This window comes from Lathamus discolor, chromosome 2 (assembly GCF_037157495.1).
Source record: "Lathamus discolor isolate bLatDis1 chromosome 2, bLatDis1.hap1, whole genome shotgun sequence".
In the NCBI taxonomy this organism is placed as follows: domain Eukaryota; kingdom Metazoa; phylum Chordata; class Aves; order Psittaciformes; family Psittacidae; genus Lathamus; species Lathamus discolor.
This window is the reverse complement of record NC_088885.1, coordinates 62049914-62067290: the sequence shown is the minus strand read 5'-3', so window position 1 is coordinate 62067290 and position 17377 is coordinate 62049914. Positions and strand designations below refer to the sequence as shown.

The window sequence follows — 17377 nt, the reverse complement described above, 5'->3', positions numbered from 1 at the left end:
CCCAAACTGATCTCTTACTACCCTGCCTTTAGCCTCCTCTGATTTACCACTGATATCTGCCTTAAACCCTAACTTGGCTGTTCATACAAGCCAATCCCAGGATATAAGAGGTGCCTTTTACTAGCTTTGTACCCAGGCAGCAGTCACCCTGAACCACATGACAAATTTTTACCCTGAGATCACCAAGTCTAGCCAGCCATGAACTCCAAATGTAGGGGATATGAGTACATGTGTACGTGCCCACACGTACATAATTGCTGGGGCATCTTTCTGTCTAGTCCCTTGGGTCACTCTATACCTGTTGGCATTCAGAGAACAGTGATGGGAGACAGGAGCCTCCAGACGAGGTGCTCCAGAGCCCCATGCAGCACTGGACCTCTGCAGCCCACCAACAAGTCAGAGAGCTTTCCAGGGATGGAAGCAGAGCCTGTATATGTAGGTGGGAATGGCCTTTCTTTGTCCTGCCAGAGGCTGCTGGCTACTTCTGTAAGATCAGTCTACATCTACTTACTGGAGTGCAGCCAGCAAAACTTGGAGCCAAATCCCAGACTTCCAGACTTGACAGCTTTTGACTCGTAGCTTGAGAAATACCAAGAAAGTATTCAATTGTGGCGCAGCTCTTGCAGGCTGCTCAATGTATCAGTGCTGGGCAGCAAGCAGACAGCAGCCCTTCAGCAGAAAATGCAAGTGGCTTTAATCTCAAAGACTCACCTCTAGCAGTGGATTCTTCAGCAGAAGTCCCAAAGTGTCCTGTGAACCAGTGTTCACCTCTTGTCTTTGGTCTGTCTTTTCACACCTGCATTCACCAGAATAAGCTTGGTGGATAGATCCAGCCTGCATCAGTAGGTCAGGTAGGTTGCTCTGCTATGGCCCTACCTCTTAGCTTAAAGGCATTACTGTCTGCACGTATCTGTCTATGTATTTTGTTTTCCCTTGTACCACACACACATCTGTGGGGAGCCTCCTTCTCACACACCACCGCTGAGAGGCTCCTTTAATTTTGTCATTTACTTAATGTGCTTAAAAGGCAACCTGAAAATAGATTTAATTGCGCTCTTGGGAGGAAGGGAGAGGAAAGTCCTGGAGGAAAGGGAAGAAAGAGGAAGGGATTAATTTCTATCATCCTCATAGTTTTCTTTAACTGTTCCAGGCTTGCATTTGCTATATCTGCATTAGACTGAGATGGAATAGTCTGTTGATGAGGCCTGAGCTACAGAGGAGACCCAGTGCCTGGTGTGAGGAAGTTGTGTGGTTTCATAGCGATCGTAGTTTCACTGTTGTGTTGGAACACAGTTTGTAGCAGAGGAATCGTGAGGTCCTTTCTGGCATTTTTCTGAACACGGAGGAAAACGCTCCTCTGGCTTTGCAGAGCAGTGTCTTGTGTTTGCTGGGGCTGAGGCGTTCATCCCGACAAATTTTTGCATGGCCTTTGAAAAATCCTGCTCTGCCGTGTGTGCCAAGCAACTGCAACGACTGAACGCGTTTGGTTGTCAGAGGCTTGACTAGATAGAAGTTTGACCTTATTCATGTTTGCAAATGTGTCTTGTTCTAGTTGCTAGTGAATATGCACTCTCACATACAGCAACAGATGCAAAAGAAGAGATGGGGTTCTTCCCGAGACTTTCTGGTTCTGCATACTCATTTGGAAATCAATTTAATGCATTTTAATTGCCTATTTTTCTCCTTGGTTTTCTCTTTACAGCTACACACCAGCAAAAAATAATAAGGTAGAGTCTAGCCAGGCAGGCTGCTAATGAGGAAGCTTGACTCAAGAAGATTTGAATTTTCAGCATTTGTTCTTCAAGATAGCCATTTCAGCATGCAGGGATGTCACAAAACAGGAATGCTACCATTAGGTAATGGAACAAAGGCACTGGGTTCATACATCATTTTGTTACATGAAGAGCTAAACACTTCCATCCTTGACCTAACTATAGGAATCTGGCAATCCATTTCGGGATGCTGGTCCCCTCAGCCCAATCATCCCTATAAAGAAATCACCCACTGTGCATGAAACAGTGTGTGAAAAGAATGAGGGAGATACAATTCAAGCTGTGAAGAGGGAAAGGTATATGTTAAAAGCCCAGTCTCTTGCCAGCCTTCTGGTAAAGGGAAGCTTCTGGCTCTGCCAAGCCGACCAAAGGGCTTCTCAGAAACCCCTCACCCATGAGGAACTGCTGTGGAAAACAGGATTTAGCCGAGATCCGTGGCACCCCTGGACAGCCAGAGCAGGCAGGGTTGCACAAAGTTGGCCCAGGAGTTGGGATCAAAGCCAGCCCACCACTGAGGTGCCTCCAACTCAGCAGCTGGTGCAGCTCAGCTACGACCTAGGTACTGCTGAATACTGTATCTGAAGCATGTCATTGCTACCAAAGTAGTATGCTGCAGGCAGCTGGACATATCTGTGTTCAGTATATCCATCGTAAGCCTTCAGTTCCAACTGTCTCTTATCATTTCATCTTTTCAGATGAAAAGCTTCAAGTTTCATCCCTGTCCACAGCCACTGTCTTTGGAAAGACTGGGAAGTTCAATGTTTTGTGAAAATTAGAGGGGAGGAGAGAATCTTGCTTTACACCATTGGATTGTAGTTAACATTACCTACTTTACATGAAATGTAAAGGATGCCCCTCAATACTGCATAGCCACAAGTGAGTGAATAAAACCTTGGCACCTCATTTCATCACCTGGAAAATATCTCCTTTCTCCCTCAATATGTCTCATCCCTTGAGTTGTTCTATCACCCTGGAAGTACTGGGGAAAGGGGGAGCAGGGACTGGTGTTTGCAAGCATCTGGCACAAGGGGGAGCAGGGACTGGTGTTTGCAAGCTCCTGGCACAAGGGGTCATAATCAAAACTGCTGCTAGAGTAGTCCAAATCCTATTCATAAAGTTTGTGAGGGTGAGCCCAGAAAGTTTAAAGCAGTGATTTTGCATTTGCTGGAGTTTAACAAGGTTACTGACTGCATCAGAAAATGAGGTCAGTGAAAAGTATACAAGTATTGGAGTGTCGATATTAGGAGGATAAACTTGGGTTAGAGAAGTGCAATAAATAGGACCGTACACACAAAGAGAACCAACAGGCCAGATCTCCTGGGGCTCGGTGCCGGGACTTGTTCTGTTTAAGAGTGTTGTACAAAGGAGCCCGAGGTTGGTGCGATATGCGGGGCGTCCAGATGCGGATGACATCATGATAGGAGGGGAGACTGCTGATAAATTTCAGGAATGCACCAGACTGCAGGAGGATTTGGAGACACTGGGGGAACAGGCTAATACACAGGAATTCAGTATTACACAATGGAAGGTTATTCGTTTAGGGAGAACCAATAGCACATTTAAATTCAAGTTTAATGACTTGGAGCAGGAGGAAACTAATGAAGAAGACTCAAGCTGGTGCTGAGGAGCGGTAGGGATAGCAGCAGCCAAGGAAATAATAGTGCAGCTGAGATTTTGGAAAACAGGGCTCAAGCTGCAGCCAGAGAGTCCAGGACCTTCACACTGGGTTGCTTGTTTCATGTGGCAACCAGAGTGTTCCTGGCACCACGTTAAGAGGAGGTGCCACTGTAGCACACATCTTGGTGGAGACACAAAGGACGTATTTGGTCCCCCACGGCCCTTGGTGTGACCACAACTCAACCACACGTGCCACCTCTGGTGTAAGTCAGATTGGTCTAGGTCTCCTCTGGTTGCAGAGGGAGATGTACTCGGGGACCAACTACCAGCAGAGAAGAGAGACCCAGATGAGTTACAGGGGCCTGTCACGAAAAGCAGACTTTACAGGGGATGTAGAGTTCATAGGCTTATGAGTTTATGAGTTATGTCAAGAGGGAAAGGAACCCCTTTTGCAGTGGAAGATCCACACACAGCCCTTCCTAACTCCTGACCATCACAGGCTCAACCCAGGCCTCACATCCGTACTCGTGGGTCACCACTTCCACAAAGCCTTCTGCAGGAACCCTGCTCCTACAGATGAAATACAGACATCTGGAAAAAACTGCTTCGCTCTGCCCAAAAACAAAGGTGCGACCCCACGCCTCAGAGGATGGATGAGGTGAAAGCCGCCATCCCTGCAGTGCGCAGGAACCGATACCTACATGAGTCCCAGTCTCCTGCAGACATTGTAAATCTGGTGTTTCCCTTCCCCGGAGAAGGGTCTGTTCTGCTGCCAGCTTAAGCCCCTGTGTACCCAACCAGCCTTTCCTTCATTAAGTGCTTTTGAGTGAGGCAAAAAGACTTGTTACCACCCTCTATACAGCAACTGGAGAAGTCTGAGACATGTGAAATATTTCTGGAGCTAAAATACATTGTCTGGTAGAAAACTTTGTCACTGCTCCTTTGCAAGTCTGTCTACACTGCACAAGTATAAAAATTTGCCAGTTCTTTAGTACTGTTTCACAAACAGCATTATACATGCTCATGGTTTTTAACCACGCACTGTATTGCACATTTCACAGAGCCACACAGAATATTAGGGCTGGAAAGGACCTCTGGAGATCATCCACTCCAACCCCTCCAAGGCCACCTAAAGCAGGTTACACAGGAACACATCCAGGTGGATTTTGAATCTCCAGACAGGGAGATCCCACAACCTCCCTGGGCAGCCTGTTCCAGGGCTCTGCCACCCTCATTGTACTCAAGTTCCTCCTCATGTTGAGGTGAAACTTCTCACGTTTTAGTTTATGGCCATTTCATTGGTAGTGCCCAGGAAGAAATGCAGTGTATCAGGACTTTGGCTTTTGATGGTTGTTTTCTCGTAGGAAGAGAGCACCAGAATCACTGTAGCGGGACCCCAGGATCACACAACAGAGCCGGGATTCAGCTGGGACCTACCTCAGCCTGGACCAGCCTTTGAGAGGAGATGCATCTGCACGCTGGCCCCAGCCAGCAGCAAGGGGTCCACTCAGAGCACAGCGCACAAACCTGCCCACGATTCAGGTTTGTAGAAGGGGCAAACCCAAAAGGAAACAGAGCGGCACCGACGCAGCGTGTATCATTATTAAATTATTGCTCTGAGCTAACGTCTCGCTTTAATTCAGTCGCTGCGTTCTGTATATGGGTCTGATGTGGCTGTCTGCTGTCTGTCTTGATTTTAAAAAGTCGGTGTCTGAGCGGGTGACTGTAGCTCCGAGAAGGTTTAAGGTCCTTTGCCTGCAGTCCCTGGCTGCGTTCCTAAATAGTCGTTTAAAAAGAGTCCACTAAATCAAAAGCCAGGTAAATCAACAGAGCACTCAGCGTTGTAATGAGACCGGTTATAAGGTAAATTACAACATTATTCAAGCACACAAAATTCCTCCTCTGGCATTTGTCCTGCTAAGTGCAATGCACCTTAAAAGCGGTGAAATGATTTCTGGCAGGCTGTGAAAGGGGCTGTGTCTGGGGGATGGGAGGCTGAGCACAGCCCCTGCCTCTGCATCAGCTTATAACTTTGGGGGGGCTCTGGGCAGCAGCTGGCCACCGCTCAGGTGTGCTCTGTGTCTTGATTGAAAGTTTCATGGATGTGTTTGCAGAACGGCGCTGTACCGGCTGCAAACACTGGCCATGTGTTCTCTCACTTTCCAGCAAATCTTGTTACAGTTTTCAAAGCAGGGGATTAGAAAGACTTTAATTAGGGACTTGGTTAGGGAGGCTTGAGACTTATAAATCTTTTGTTACAGTGAATGAAATTCCGAACAGATGCTGATGCTTTTGAAGCTGCCAAGACCCAAAGGATGGGCACGCAGACCCTAAGGAGATGGCCATTATTATATACGCTAGATATAAAAGGCTGTAAGTATATATACGGGCAAGAAGCCCAAAACAGAGCAAAATTTCTTTGCAGAGCACGGGTGGCTTTTTTCTGATCCATCTGTACCTTGGGTTATGGGATGGGATTCTCTGCATTTCCTGTAAGAAGATACATGGTTTTGGTAAACAGTGGGGAGAGGCCCACCCCCGCCCCGTCCTGCTTTCAAAACACTTCAGTGCAGATGAAGCTGAAAGATCTTCACTTTACAGGACACTGCACAGAGAAACAACTTACCCGAAGTCTTGCAAGCCAGTCAGGGTGGAAGTCAGGAACAGCAGCCCTGCCTGTCTGCTGTGCCATGCTACTAACCTGTATTTTCTGGCGAGGTGACAACAGGGGCATTTGGTTGAGTTAGAGGTTCCCTGCGAAATACTGTAGCTACTGTGTACGAAGCTCCATGCAAACCATCCCTCCCAGTCTGCTGAGGCCCAACGAGAATGAGAGAAAAGCAAACTGCAGGAGGGAATACGCACACTCGCATGGCTTACTATAATGTGAAATTAATCTAGTGAGCATGAATCAGACTCTTCGGTGATTGAAACATCCTGTGTAAATACTCCACAGTCTTGGGAGTGTTTTCCTTTTTCCCCCTTTTTCTCCAAGGATGGCACTACCTTTACATGCAAGAGCTGACTACAGAGGGTAAATTTATAGCTTTGCCTGCAAAGATGAACACAAGAGGTAAAAAGTGACCCAGAAGTGCCCGTTCGAGCCTGTGCATTTAGCTCCTTCCCACGGCAAAGGAGCGGTGTGTGGGGTTTGGAGGAAGCACATGTCAGACGCCAAGCTGCGCAGGGAAAGCCAGCACAGGCTCCAGGGAGTGCAGGCAGCTCCAGTGCTGGAGGGGTGCAGGTGGGAAGTACCACAGGGCTGTGGCAGCACTTTCCACCCACCCCACTGATGGGTGGGAAGAGAGACAGAGGGAAGGAAGGCTCCTTTCCTACTCCTGCCCCACGTGCCTCTACGATGCACAGATTTTTCTCTGCTTGCGATTGCTACAGTACAAACTGATCGCTATCAGGGCAGCGGAACCTCAGTGGGAACCTTGGGCTGTGCCCCACGACAGAGGCTCTGTGGCCTGCTCTGTGGCTGCGCTATATCCCCTTGTTCCCAAACCCTCACCCCAGCCCGGACGCTCCCCATGAGGGAGAGCTGTGCCACCACCGGACGAGTTTCTCAGCCTGACCTGGGCCACGCAAGCCATTGTCTGCTCAGTCCCAGCCAAGGTGGAAAGGTAGAGCAGGGCAGTTGAACTCTCCCTGGCAATTTACCTAATTACTAGCTAAACGCAGCAAGTACTTTGCTTTCAAGCACAACTGCCTCTGCTATTAGCACCGGTGCTATTAGCCAGCTCACCCCCTCCTCCTTGCTGTGGGATGTGTGGACAGAGAAGAGCTGCCCAGGAAGCCCATGCAGCTCTCTGCAACTGAGATGGACCATGATAAAAGAGGGGCCAGCAGAAGCACTCGTGTGGAAAGCTGCAGGAGAAGTCTGGCTGCATAGCAGTGAAGGCGGGGTGAGGCATGGCCCAGCACAGCACTGGTGACAAGGGGAGGGTTTCTTGCTGGGGTACACATCCGCTCACTGCTTCCAGGGGAGCAGAACCTGCTGAAGTCCCGCTAAGCTCTGCTGTGATTTACCCACAAGGGATCACGGCTGGTCAGCAAGACGCCAGCCTCAGACTCAGGGACCACTGAGCCTGGTCTTAGAGCCTGAGCTGCCATGCAGTGATTCCCATGTGGGAAGAAGAGAGATGATGGGGAGAGAGGCAGTGGGAGCAGCCACATCTCCCCACCACTGTGTATGGCCAAACTCTCCCTGCACATGGACTGTAGTCGCTCTGTAGCACAGGGGGACTGCCAGAGATGAAGCAGAACGCAGAGCCCTTCCTCCTTCCCCTTCCACCTGGGAGAAGAAGTCCTGCAGAAGAGCTAGCTGTCCCAAAAGGCAAGGGGGATCCAATTTCAAGTGCCTGCTGAGCCAGTGCTGGAGATCACTGTAAATTGCTCCAAATACTCCGTAACATTTTTATTTCTTTCTCCTTTTCTGTGGAAGGAGTTGTAGATTTGTGTGTCAGAACTTTATTAATTCATTAAGGCTAAATTAATTAAGGCGAATTGTAGCCCCAGCAATTCCGGGTAGGGTTTAGCCAGTAGACGCAGGGAAGCAAAGCAAACGATGCAGGGGCCGGCCAGGCGTGCTCACCTCTTCGGCAGCGCAGAAGAAAGGACTTGGCATCTGGGAAGTGGCTTTTAAAACCGGCCAGGGTGCACTCGCTACAATGATCCACCGAAACAACAGCCGTCTAAAAATAAGGTTGTTTTCTGTACTAAGCTCCTTTTAACTTCGTTAGTCATCACCAGCTCCCAAAATAAGCTCCGTGTAACAGTCTCTCCTAGTAGCAGCTGTAAACAAACTTGGGGAGGCGGGAGGGAGGCGCAAGGGAATGGGAAGAGTAACAGCGGGCGGAGGCGGGGCGGCGGCGGACGGCCCCGGGGCGGCAGACCGGGACTATGGGGCCGGGGGAGCGGCGGGGCCGGGACCCGGACGGGGGCTGGGGGCGAGGGGCGGCCGCAAGCCCCGCGCTGCGCCGCCGCCGTCTGCCTGCGCCGGCTGGCGGGGCCTTGGAGCGGCGCCACGGTGGTCCGGGCAACGGCATTAAACAGGAGGAAACAGACGGGGGATTCCGTCATTTGAGCGGGGGGGCGGGCAGGAAAGGAGAGTCCCGCCGGGGGGAGCGCGGCTCCCGCCCGCACCGCGCCTCACCCCCGCTCCGGCCCCCCGGGAAGGCGCCGGGATCTCCTCGGCCCCCCCCCGGGGCAGTGGGAAACGGCCCCGCGCAGCCCCCGCCCAGCCGGTAGCGCCCAGCGCCGCGCACGGGCCGCTCCGTCGGGGGGAGGCGCTGCCGTGCCGCCCTGCGCCCGCCCCGCTCAGCGGCGCCCCCTGGCGGCGCCCCGGTGCGGCGGGGCCCGGGCCCCATCTCGCTCCGCGTTTGCCACGTCCAGGCTCACCTTGACCTGGTGCCTTAGGGGGGACTCCCAGGATCTGGGACGATAGCGCGGTGGGTTGAGGGGTTTCCCCTCTCCTTTCCCACTCTGTTTTCCTTGAAGTAAAAGCATCCCCTTTTGGTTTTGGTTCTTTCCCCACCTGAGGGGACAGCAGGGTCCGGTGATGTCGGGGGGATGGCTGAGCTCCTGGCTAAGTGCACTCTTTGGTGGGAACTGCCTTCCACCATGATTTAGTGGAGGATCTGGCCCCGAAGACTCAGCCGCGGCCTCCTGTTCCCCAGGAGCAGACAGTATTTCGTTTATATTGGGTTTATTTTCAACCACATATGGGTGTCAGGCAGTAGATTTATGATTTTATTATTTTTTTTCTTCACACACACCAGATACGCATAAAACCACTCCAGCGCTCCGCACGCTGCCGTCCAATTCCAACAGGAAAGCACGGTCCCCTCCTGCCAGCTGTGGGGGCAGAGGGACGGCGAACGGTGAGCGCAGAGAACGGGCAACGGGGCTGGAAGCAGCGGGGCCCCTCCAGCATCCCTCACCCGGGCGGTTCCGGCCCGTGCCGGGGTGTCACTGCCGCGGCGGGGGCCGGGACGGGGCATCCCGGAGGTGGGAGGCGGGAGGAGGAGCCGCTGTGGGTTGGAAACCTCTCCTTTCCCCGCTACGAAGTGATGAGATACAAGTGGGTTGCTGAGATATTTACAGAATAATAATAAATAAAACAATAATAATAAATCTGGAGCGACTGAAACCGAGTCCACCGGGTCTGTTAGTAATTTAGCAGAATGGGATTTTCCTTTCTCTCGCCTGCCAGTTGATGCTCTTTTCCAAATTTCCACAGCGGGGGAAGCCTGCGATTTTTTACATAATGATTTCAGCATGCGAGGCTGCCTCGCTTTTCCTTTTTTTTCCCCCTCCTTCCCTCCCTGCCTGCGTCCCTCTCTCCCCCGTCTCCCCTCCATCCCCTCCTTCTCTTCGCGACCCCGGCGCGCCACCCGCTCCCCCGCAGGAGGGCACCCGGCTCCCGCGGGCAGCGGGGACCCCGCAGGCTGCGGCCGAGCCGGCGCTGGGCGGGCCGGGGGCCGGGCGGCCTCCGTGTCCCCACGGAGAGGAGGGTGGCGCGGCGTCCGGGGCCCGTCGGTGCCCGCCGGTGCCCGCCTCCCGCTGGCCGCCAGCCGGCGGCAGGGCCGGGGCCCAGCTGACATCACGGGGCCGGGGCGGGGAGAGGGGCCGGGAGGGGAAGGGAGGTGGGGGGGTGTTTTCCAGCTTTAAAAAGGCGGCGCCGGGCGCGCAGCCCTGCGTCAGAGCGAGACTTCCCCGCTCCGCATACTCCCTAACCCCGTCCCCCGCCTGCGGCACCCGGCGGGCGGGCAGCGCCCGCCGCCCCGTCCCGCCGCCGCGGCGAGGGCAGTGCCTCCGAAGTCCCCACGCACACCCGCCCTCCTCTCCATGCCCCGGGCCCGGGGGGGCGGCGGCGGCGGCGAGCTCCTGTGCCTCCTCGGGCGCGGCTACCACGCCGGGGGCGGCGCGGCACCGGTCCCCGGGGCGTGAAGGAGGGCGGGGGGGGCGCGGGTGCGGGGCAAGGCGGCGAGGGGCCGGCAGCGGCCCGGGACGCGGCGCCGGGGCTCCGCTGCCCCGCCGGGTGGATGCCAAGCGCTGCCCCGCCGGCTGCCGCCGCGCCGCCGTCGCGGGACCCAGGCAGCGGGAGAGAGAGGCAGGCGGCTGCCCCGCAGCGCGGAGCCCGCCAGCTCGGCGGCACCATGAAGGCGGCGGAGGAAGGTAACGGGCGGCTCTGCGGGCGTGTGGCGGGCGGGTGGGAGGGCGGCGGTGTCCCCCGGTGTTTCCCCGCGGCGGCCGGAGGTTTGCTGGCGGCCGGTTGCCAATAGGTGTCTCCTTCGCCTCTCGCACGGTGCCGCCTCGGCCGCGCCACCGCTCCCGGCCGGCTCCCGCCGGGCCCGGGCCCGCTACCGATAGAGATCCCGGTACCAGCCCGGCCCGGCCCAACGGCGCAGCGCGGCGGCGGCGTGGCATCGCTCCTCGCTGCCAGCGCGGGGCTACGCGGGAGCCTGGGGTCCGGTCAGGGGGAATCGCTGGGAGCCGGCTCGGGGATTCCCTTCGCAGCCCCGGGTTTGATACGGGGGAAGGTCAGAGTGCACCCTGTAACTGCAGCCACCCCTGGCTCGGGGGAAAGGAGGGAGCCTACTAAAAAACGGGTCCCGGGCAGCGTTAGGCGCTGTACCAGCGGCCGGCCCTCCCCAGCGCACCGAAACAGGCGGGCACGCCACGGCCGGCTGCGGGGCTCCGCCGCCCCGCGTCCCCCGCACCCCTGAGGGACCGGAGGAGCGCTTGCTCCGCCACCCTGGCTGCCTGTCGCGACTTCTTTCGATGCCCCCTAGTAATCCTGCTGCGAAAAGTGCCCTGAAAACACAGCGGCAAAGTTTAGAGAGAGAAAGAAGGTCGCGGGCGCGGGACTTGGGAAGCGCTTTGTGGATTCCGCGCTGAGCTTGGTCCTGCCAGGGGCAGCGTTTGGCGTTTGGAGCCGGGACCGATTTCAGTCTCTCCTGTGCCAGTCGGGACATATTTCTGTCCCCGGAGCATCGTTTCCCAGCACCGCTGTGCCCACCGGCGAAACTTTCGCTCTTCGCTTGCCGTGCCCGCGCCTTTAGGCAGCACCGCGCCCCGGGAGCGGAACCCCGCAGGCTGCTGCCCCTCATCACCTCCGCGCCGCTGCTTCAGCTGCGGGGCAGCTCCCGGCCCCCGCTGCAGGACCCGGGGGGGCATCCCCGGCTTTCCTCTCCCCCCCTCGCCACTCTCCCGGCTGCTGCCGGGGTCCCAAGTTTCCTTCCGATCTGATGGTGCCGCCGCTTTGCTGCTGCTGCTGCTGGTGATGCAGAGCGAGTTTTGGGACAACGCTGGGGCTACCATGGCCTGCCGGGCCCGGGCAGGGCACAGCGAGCCCACACAGCGCAGAAAGAGGAAGGTGTGGAGAAGTGGGGCAGAGGGTCGCGTCCGTGTCCGCGGTGTTTATTCCGCAGAGTGGGACAACGGGGCTCCCTTCTCTGGGTTTGTCCCCGGGAAGCTGGACGGGCGCTCAGGACCCATCTTTTAACACAGCCGTTTTCATTCCAGGGGTTCATTTCAGTTGACAGGACCCTGCCAATGCAAAAGCTATGAGCGTGGCTGTGAGTGCGGCCCCGCTTTTGGAGCATGCGAGAGCCTTTCGGGATGGAAGTTAATTACGTTTTATTTAATAGCATTGGCTTGCGTGCCTTTCGCACGCTCGGACCTCCGAGGGCTGCACGCACGGCGTTCCCAGAGCTCTGGTCTTCAAGAGCACTGAATGCCCTAAGTTGTAAAAATTACACCCAGAGGCAACTGACACGAAAAGAGTGCTGGAGCCTCTTGTCAAAAGCGGGGGGACACCCCCCCCCCCTTTATTTCTGTGGCATTTCTGATGCCCGTGTAAAAATGTCGCCAGCCCTCGTCGATAGTTCTCTTCCCTGTTGATGTATTTTGTAAGGGACTAAGAAAATTAGGCCAGCCAGAAAGTGTGACCCAATCCAGGAAACACGTAGGGGAGCCCTGCAAGTCAGGATTGCTGCCTGCAAATTAAGGTGCCCCTTGATTGCCAAACTACAACAGTCAAAGAAAATACCCCATTGCTGGCTGAGCCTGGGAAGACATTCCTGCAAAGTGTCCCGGTGAGAGGACCCCAGTTTCATCTGTGGGTCGTAGCGAGGTGTGGAATCCTTCGCCTCTGAGAATACTGCATTCAAGTTAAAATACTCCTTCAGACTGCGGGGCTGCAGCTAGAACAGCCCGGCCGCTGGGTCCCTCGTTGGACCTGCGTGGAGACCAGGAGATCCGGGCAACTCAGGTTAACCGCAGGGCTGGCTGGTGGGTCTGTCAGTGGGTGGCACAAAGGCACCTGGAGGCACGGGGATGGCCTCGTCGGGGTACATCCCCTTCCTCCCCACCCCATTCGTTTTGCTTTCCCCAGTTTAATGGCACTCTCCCAGTTCTAAACTGGATTATTAACTGGCGGGACGTTGTTATTCCATCCTCACATGTGGCATCACTTCGGTTTTGCCTTTCCGTAGTACATCTTTCCTCTGTCTCCAAGGGAAGGATGCCAGTCGAAATATTTCATTGACAGCACTAACATTTATAGCCCTGGCAAATCAAGCTGTCCATAAATAGTTTGGACAATTCATCCCTCTAGCAGGTACCAGACGCAGGAGAGGCAAAGGAGCAAGAGCAGCGAGTACCAGGAAGCTTCTCATCTCCCCTCTGGGGATCCCCGGCAGGAGATGGGGAGCAGAGAGCAGTCCGGCACGGAGAGGTGACGGGGGGGTGAGCCAGCTGCAACCGGAGGTCCGAGGTCCGGGGCTAGGCGGCTGTCCCTCCAGTAGGCCAGGTCAGGCAGCGGGAGGCGCAGCAGTCCCCGCCGTTGGGGCAGAGGATGCGGGTGAAGCGGGATGCTCGGCCTCTCTGTGAGGCCGGGACAGGCCGCCACTGGCCTCCTCCAGCACCCGGGCGGGCAGGGCCCCGGCAGTCGCATGCGGAGGGGTTTCGCTGCTGCCAAGGCGTTTCGCACACTATGGTGACTCCGCGCCGACACGTCGGGGAAGCGGCTGCTAGCGAGGGGACCGAGGGCAGAGGCACGGCTGCCTCATCTCCGCCCCAAAGCAGACCCGGGCCCCGCCGGGGTAGCACCTCGAAGTCGAGCGGTCCTGCGTGACCCGGGGCTGCCCTGTCAGCCCTGGGCGCTGCCGGTGCCTGCCGGCTCCTGCGGGAGGCGAGACTGCAGCGCGGCTCGTCCCGGCGGCGGGGCGGGGGGGGGGGGGGGGGGGGGAGGAGGAAAGCATAACGGGCTCTGATGGAAAAAAAATGTGTTTTCCTGGCACTTTGTAACGGAGCTTTCAGCCGTACGCCTGGAAAATGGTATTCCCTGAGTTTATAAGGGAATACCGTTTCCATAACCGCTTAGAAAAAAACTATTCCTTTTGAAATACTGCCTGAAACTCAGGGAGCTCAAGGTCTAGGAGGGGAGGCCCTTTACCTGGCAAAGACTTTCAAATGTGGCAGAAGTGCATTTCTGAACAAAACCAGAGACCGATTTAGTTTTTCCTAATTGACTTTTAACCCGTAAAAGTGGGACAGGCAGGGGGCCAGGGGAGCAGGGGGCCAGCCCCGTCGCATCTCACTGCCCGCAGGGCCCTTTGGAACCCCCCTGTCCTCGGTGTGCGGTCGAGGACAGAGGACCTTTTGCTGCCCGGCGCACGGAGGAAGCCGGTAACGTTACGAGTCCCACTTTAATGCGCTTTTTATAGCAGCTGGCACTAGTGGGTGCTGCAACTAAATAAAATAAATAATAAATAAATGAAAGCGAAGCCTCCTGGCTCGCAGACGCGGCGCGGTGGGGAGCCCCGGAGGAAGCCTTAGCAGCTTCCTCGCGAAGAGGGGGGACAAGCAGCTGCTCCCCTCCCTTTACCTCTCGAAGCCCCCCGGTCGAAGGTGTAAAGAGCCGCTCCTGCCCCACTCCTTTTAGCGGGAGCTCGGCACCTGCGGCAGTTGGTTACCACCGGGCGGGAGCAGGTGAAGTCCAACTGCCCGACTGCTCCCGGCCCCGGAGACATCTCCACCCCGGCGAGCCGGTGGTCCCCCGCCGTCTGAGAGGGGCTCCCCGCGGCGCGCAGGCTGTGCTGTAGGGGCAGAGCCCAACGGGAGGGTGCGAGTGGCGGGGGGCCGGGCACCGCGGTTGTTTGCATCGACCCGGAAACATCAACAGCGGCAGGGAGGGCGGATCAGAGGCGGCGGCGGCGGCAGCGAGATAGGCCGCCCGTCGGGGCCGGGGTCACGTTACCGCCCGCAGCGGCCGCCGTCCTGCGCCTTGCTGGGGCTTGGCAGCCCGCTGCCGCCGAGGGGAAGCTCGGCCCGGCCCGGCCCGCCGGCAGCAGGTGTCCGGGCACGACGGGGCGGACCCGACGGGGCGGGCCGGGGGCTGCGCCGCTGCCTGAGTGCCAGAGTGTGACGGGGATCGCGGCGGGAGCCATGACGGGCGTGGAGGCCGAGCAGGAGTTTGACTTCGATTTCCTCTTCGAGTTCAAGCACAGCGATGAGGGTAGCAGTGGAGGTGGGTCCCGGCGGGGGGGCTGGCGGAGGAATTCCCTGCGGTTCGGGACGGGGAGGGTTATCCCCCCGGCAGGGGCGGGAGAGCTGGCAGTCCCGCCCGGCGGGGTCGGCCCCGTCCCGGTCGGCGCTTCGCGTCTACGCCGCGCTGGAAAGCGGCGAGCGGGAGCGCGGAGGCCGGCACTGTTCCCCGCCGTGCCCTGGCAGCACCCGGGCGAGCCTTCAGGAGAGAACAACTCCGGAGGCAGCCGGTGCCTGATTTGTGAAACTTGGCGATTGTTTGAGCTCTTCGAACCGCCGCGTTGCCCACTCGCACGGCGGCCCCCCGCCTCCCCTCCCCCGGCCGGCTGCCCGACACTGGCACGGGGGTACCATCTCGCACCGCTCTCACTGCCCCCCGAATCCCTGGAGGGTGCACAGGGGGTTCCGGGTCGAGCCCGTTACTGAGATGGGCCAGTTCACACGCCACATCTCCCACCCCTCCCTTTTCCCCAGGGAGCTGGAGCTAGTTAGGCGCAGGGTTTAGCTTGAAGGTCATCCATAAATAAAAATAACGGGCCTGGATTTTTCACGAGTCAGACGGTTTCCAACTCTGGTGTCTCCTCCCAGCTGCCGCCTTCTTTTTTTCTCTCTCTCTCTCTTTTTTATGACTTTTAAGAGTACTTAAGGTGGGGGAATGAGGCACAAGAAGTCTGGAATTGACACACAGAGAAAGTTGTTTCCTGGCACGAGGTTGAGTGCTATGGCATCGGAGATCACCATAAAAAGCTCTCATACAAGTATGTGATTTAACACAGCCTCAGAGTAAGGCTCTCCCTGTGTCTGTGCTTTATCCTTTGACTAAACTGAAGCAGATTCCCAAGTCCTTGCTTGCATACCGCAGCCTGCCAGGATGCAGGTGAAGGTGTAGTGCCCCCCTTGCAAATGCTCCCCGATTGCCCAGCTCTCTGATAACGTTGTCAGTGTCCAAATAGATGTTAGGAGCTTCACGGGTTTTAGAAAAATGCGGTTTTAAGAGTGTCCCACCAAGCTTCTCAGGTGTGTCCTGGTAATCAGACACCTGGAAAGCGGAAGAGCCTGAGCAAGTTAAGTGTCAAGGTCCTAGTGAGAAAAGTACCGAACTCCATCAGGCAGTTTTGAAAGCATGAGTTTAAACAGACCTGGATGTGGTTTCATCTTTAAAAATGTAAAGTAGCCCTCCCTTTTTCTGAAGCCTTTCTTAGCTGCAGGTGTTCAGCATTCCTACTTAAAGAATGTAAATAAAAGCTGATGGTGCCCCGTGCCTTGCAGGATCAGCCTTTAATGATAGAAAGGAGTAAGACCTTTGCTCTGTGAAATCAGCTGGGGGGGGGGGATGTCTGAATTTTTCATGTTGTCCCAAAGTGAAATGCAATACGTGAAGAGGTGCTCACAAATCAAGGGGTCCAATTTCTTGTCCTAGTTATACTTAATGTAAGTAAGGGGGTTTGTTGGAACAGAACTGTTGCAGACCTGCACTGGTCTATCCAATAGTGGGGTTTGGCTCAAGATACCAAAATACATTGCTGACAGTGTCTTGGTAGTAAGTGGTAAATGCACTGGTTCTGGGGGCCTCTGTGGATCACGGTCATGACAGCAACTCCATGTTAAAGCATTACATCCTGTTATCCCTAACAGCACTGTTGAAATTCCTTACACAGCTGCATTCTGTGATGCAGTTTCATGCCTTTGTAGCCACCTCCATCTCCCATCCCTCAAGATGGGCATTTTATTTCTACGTGCCTCATTCACCCTGGTGAGGAGAAGATCAGCATGTAACAGTGCCGACCATGAATGTGCATTGGATTAATTTTGTAAATCTGGAAGTTTTGGAGAGGAATGTGTTTCTCAGAAACTGTAGCTGGTGGTTTTTAGTTCAGAAACCAAGGACTCAGTCCTGTTCCTAGTTCTGGATTTGGGGCTTTTGTATTTGGTGGGCATACTTTTTACACACTACCTGAAATTCCGGATGCCTAAATATATTTGCAGGGCTTTGGATCTCGCTTCTTTGATGTTGAGTACTATTGTGTGTATCACATGGTATTTTTCTTGGCCCTCTAAAAGTTGACTTTTTGTGCCTAATAGTTCTAAAAGAGGCTGTTCCTTAACATGTGCATCAGGAGGACTTGTTGCTTGGAGCACTTGAGGCTGTCTTTTAATTTCGTTTGGTTTTTTCAAATTGGATTCCAGAGGTTGGTCTTAATCCTTTATACTGCCTGCGCAGCCTGGGCTGCACATCTCCAGCAGAATTCAGTGTCTGAGTTTCACCCGAGTCATGCATTAGATTTTAAGAGAACTGTTGGGTTCACAAAACTTTTCACGCAGGTAATAATTATCCCTATTTATTTTTAATAAAAGATCTAAAGACACTGGTGCTGCAGTCAGCTGCTGTTGTTGCACCCATTAGCAAAGCCTACCTGATGGGCACAGAGCCT

The 17377-nt window shown here is 55.4% G+C and overlaps 1 protein-coding gene and 1 long non-coding RNA gene across 10 annotated transcripts in view; both read left to right on the top strand.

Annotated features, from left to right (window-relative positions):
• The first annotated feature begins 392 nt into the window (after window positions 1-392).
• LOC136009238 (uncharacterized) lies at window positions 393-5009 on the top strand. Its single transcript, XR_010610417.1, has 2 exons — window positions 393-2648; window positions 4754-5009. It is a non-coding gene; the product is annotated as an uncharacterized LOC136009238 (long non-coding RNA).
• Window positions 5010-10094: 5085 nt separating this feature from the next.
• NFATC1 (nuclear factor of activated T cells 1) overlaps window positions 10095-17377 on the top strand; it is a 118499-nt gene continuing 111216 nt past the window's right edge. For 8 of the 9 annotated variants that reach the window (XM_065667191.1, XM_065667188.1, XM_065667186.1 and 5 more), the window contains exon 1: window positions 10095-10571. In XM_065667191.1, coding sequence (XP_065523263.1) covers window positions 10439-10571 — 133 coding nt within the window. In that variant the 5' untranslated portion in view covers window positions 10095-10438. Of the gene's footprint in view, window positions 10572-14618; window positions 14929-17377 lie in introns of those variants that run through there. The other variant, XM_065667185.1, reaches the window with a different exon arrangement.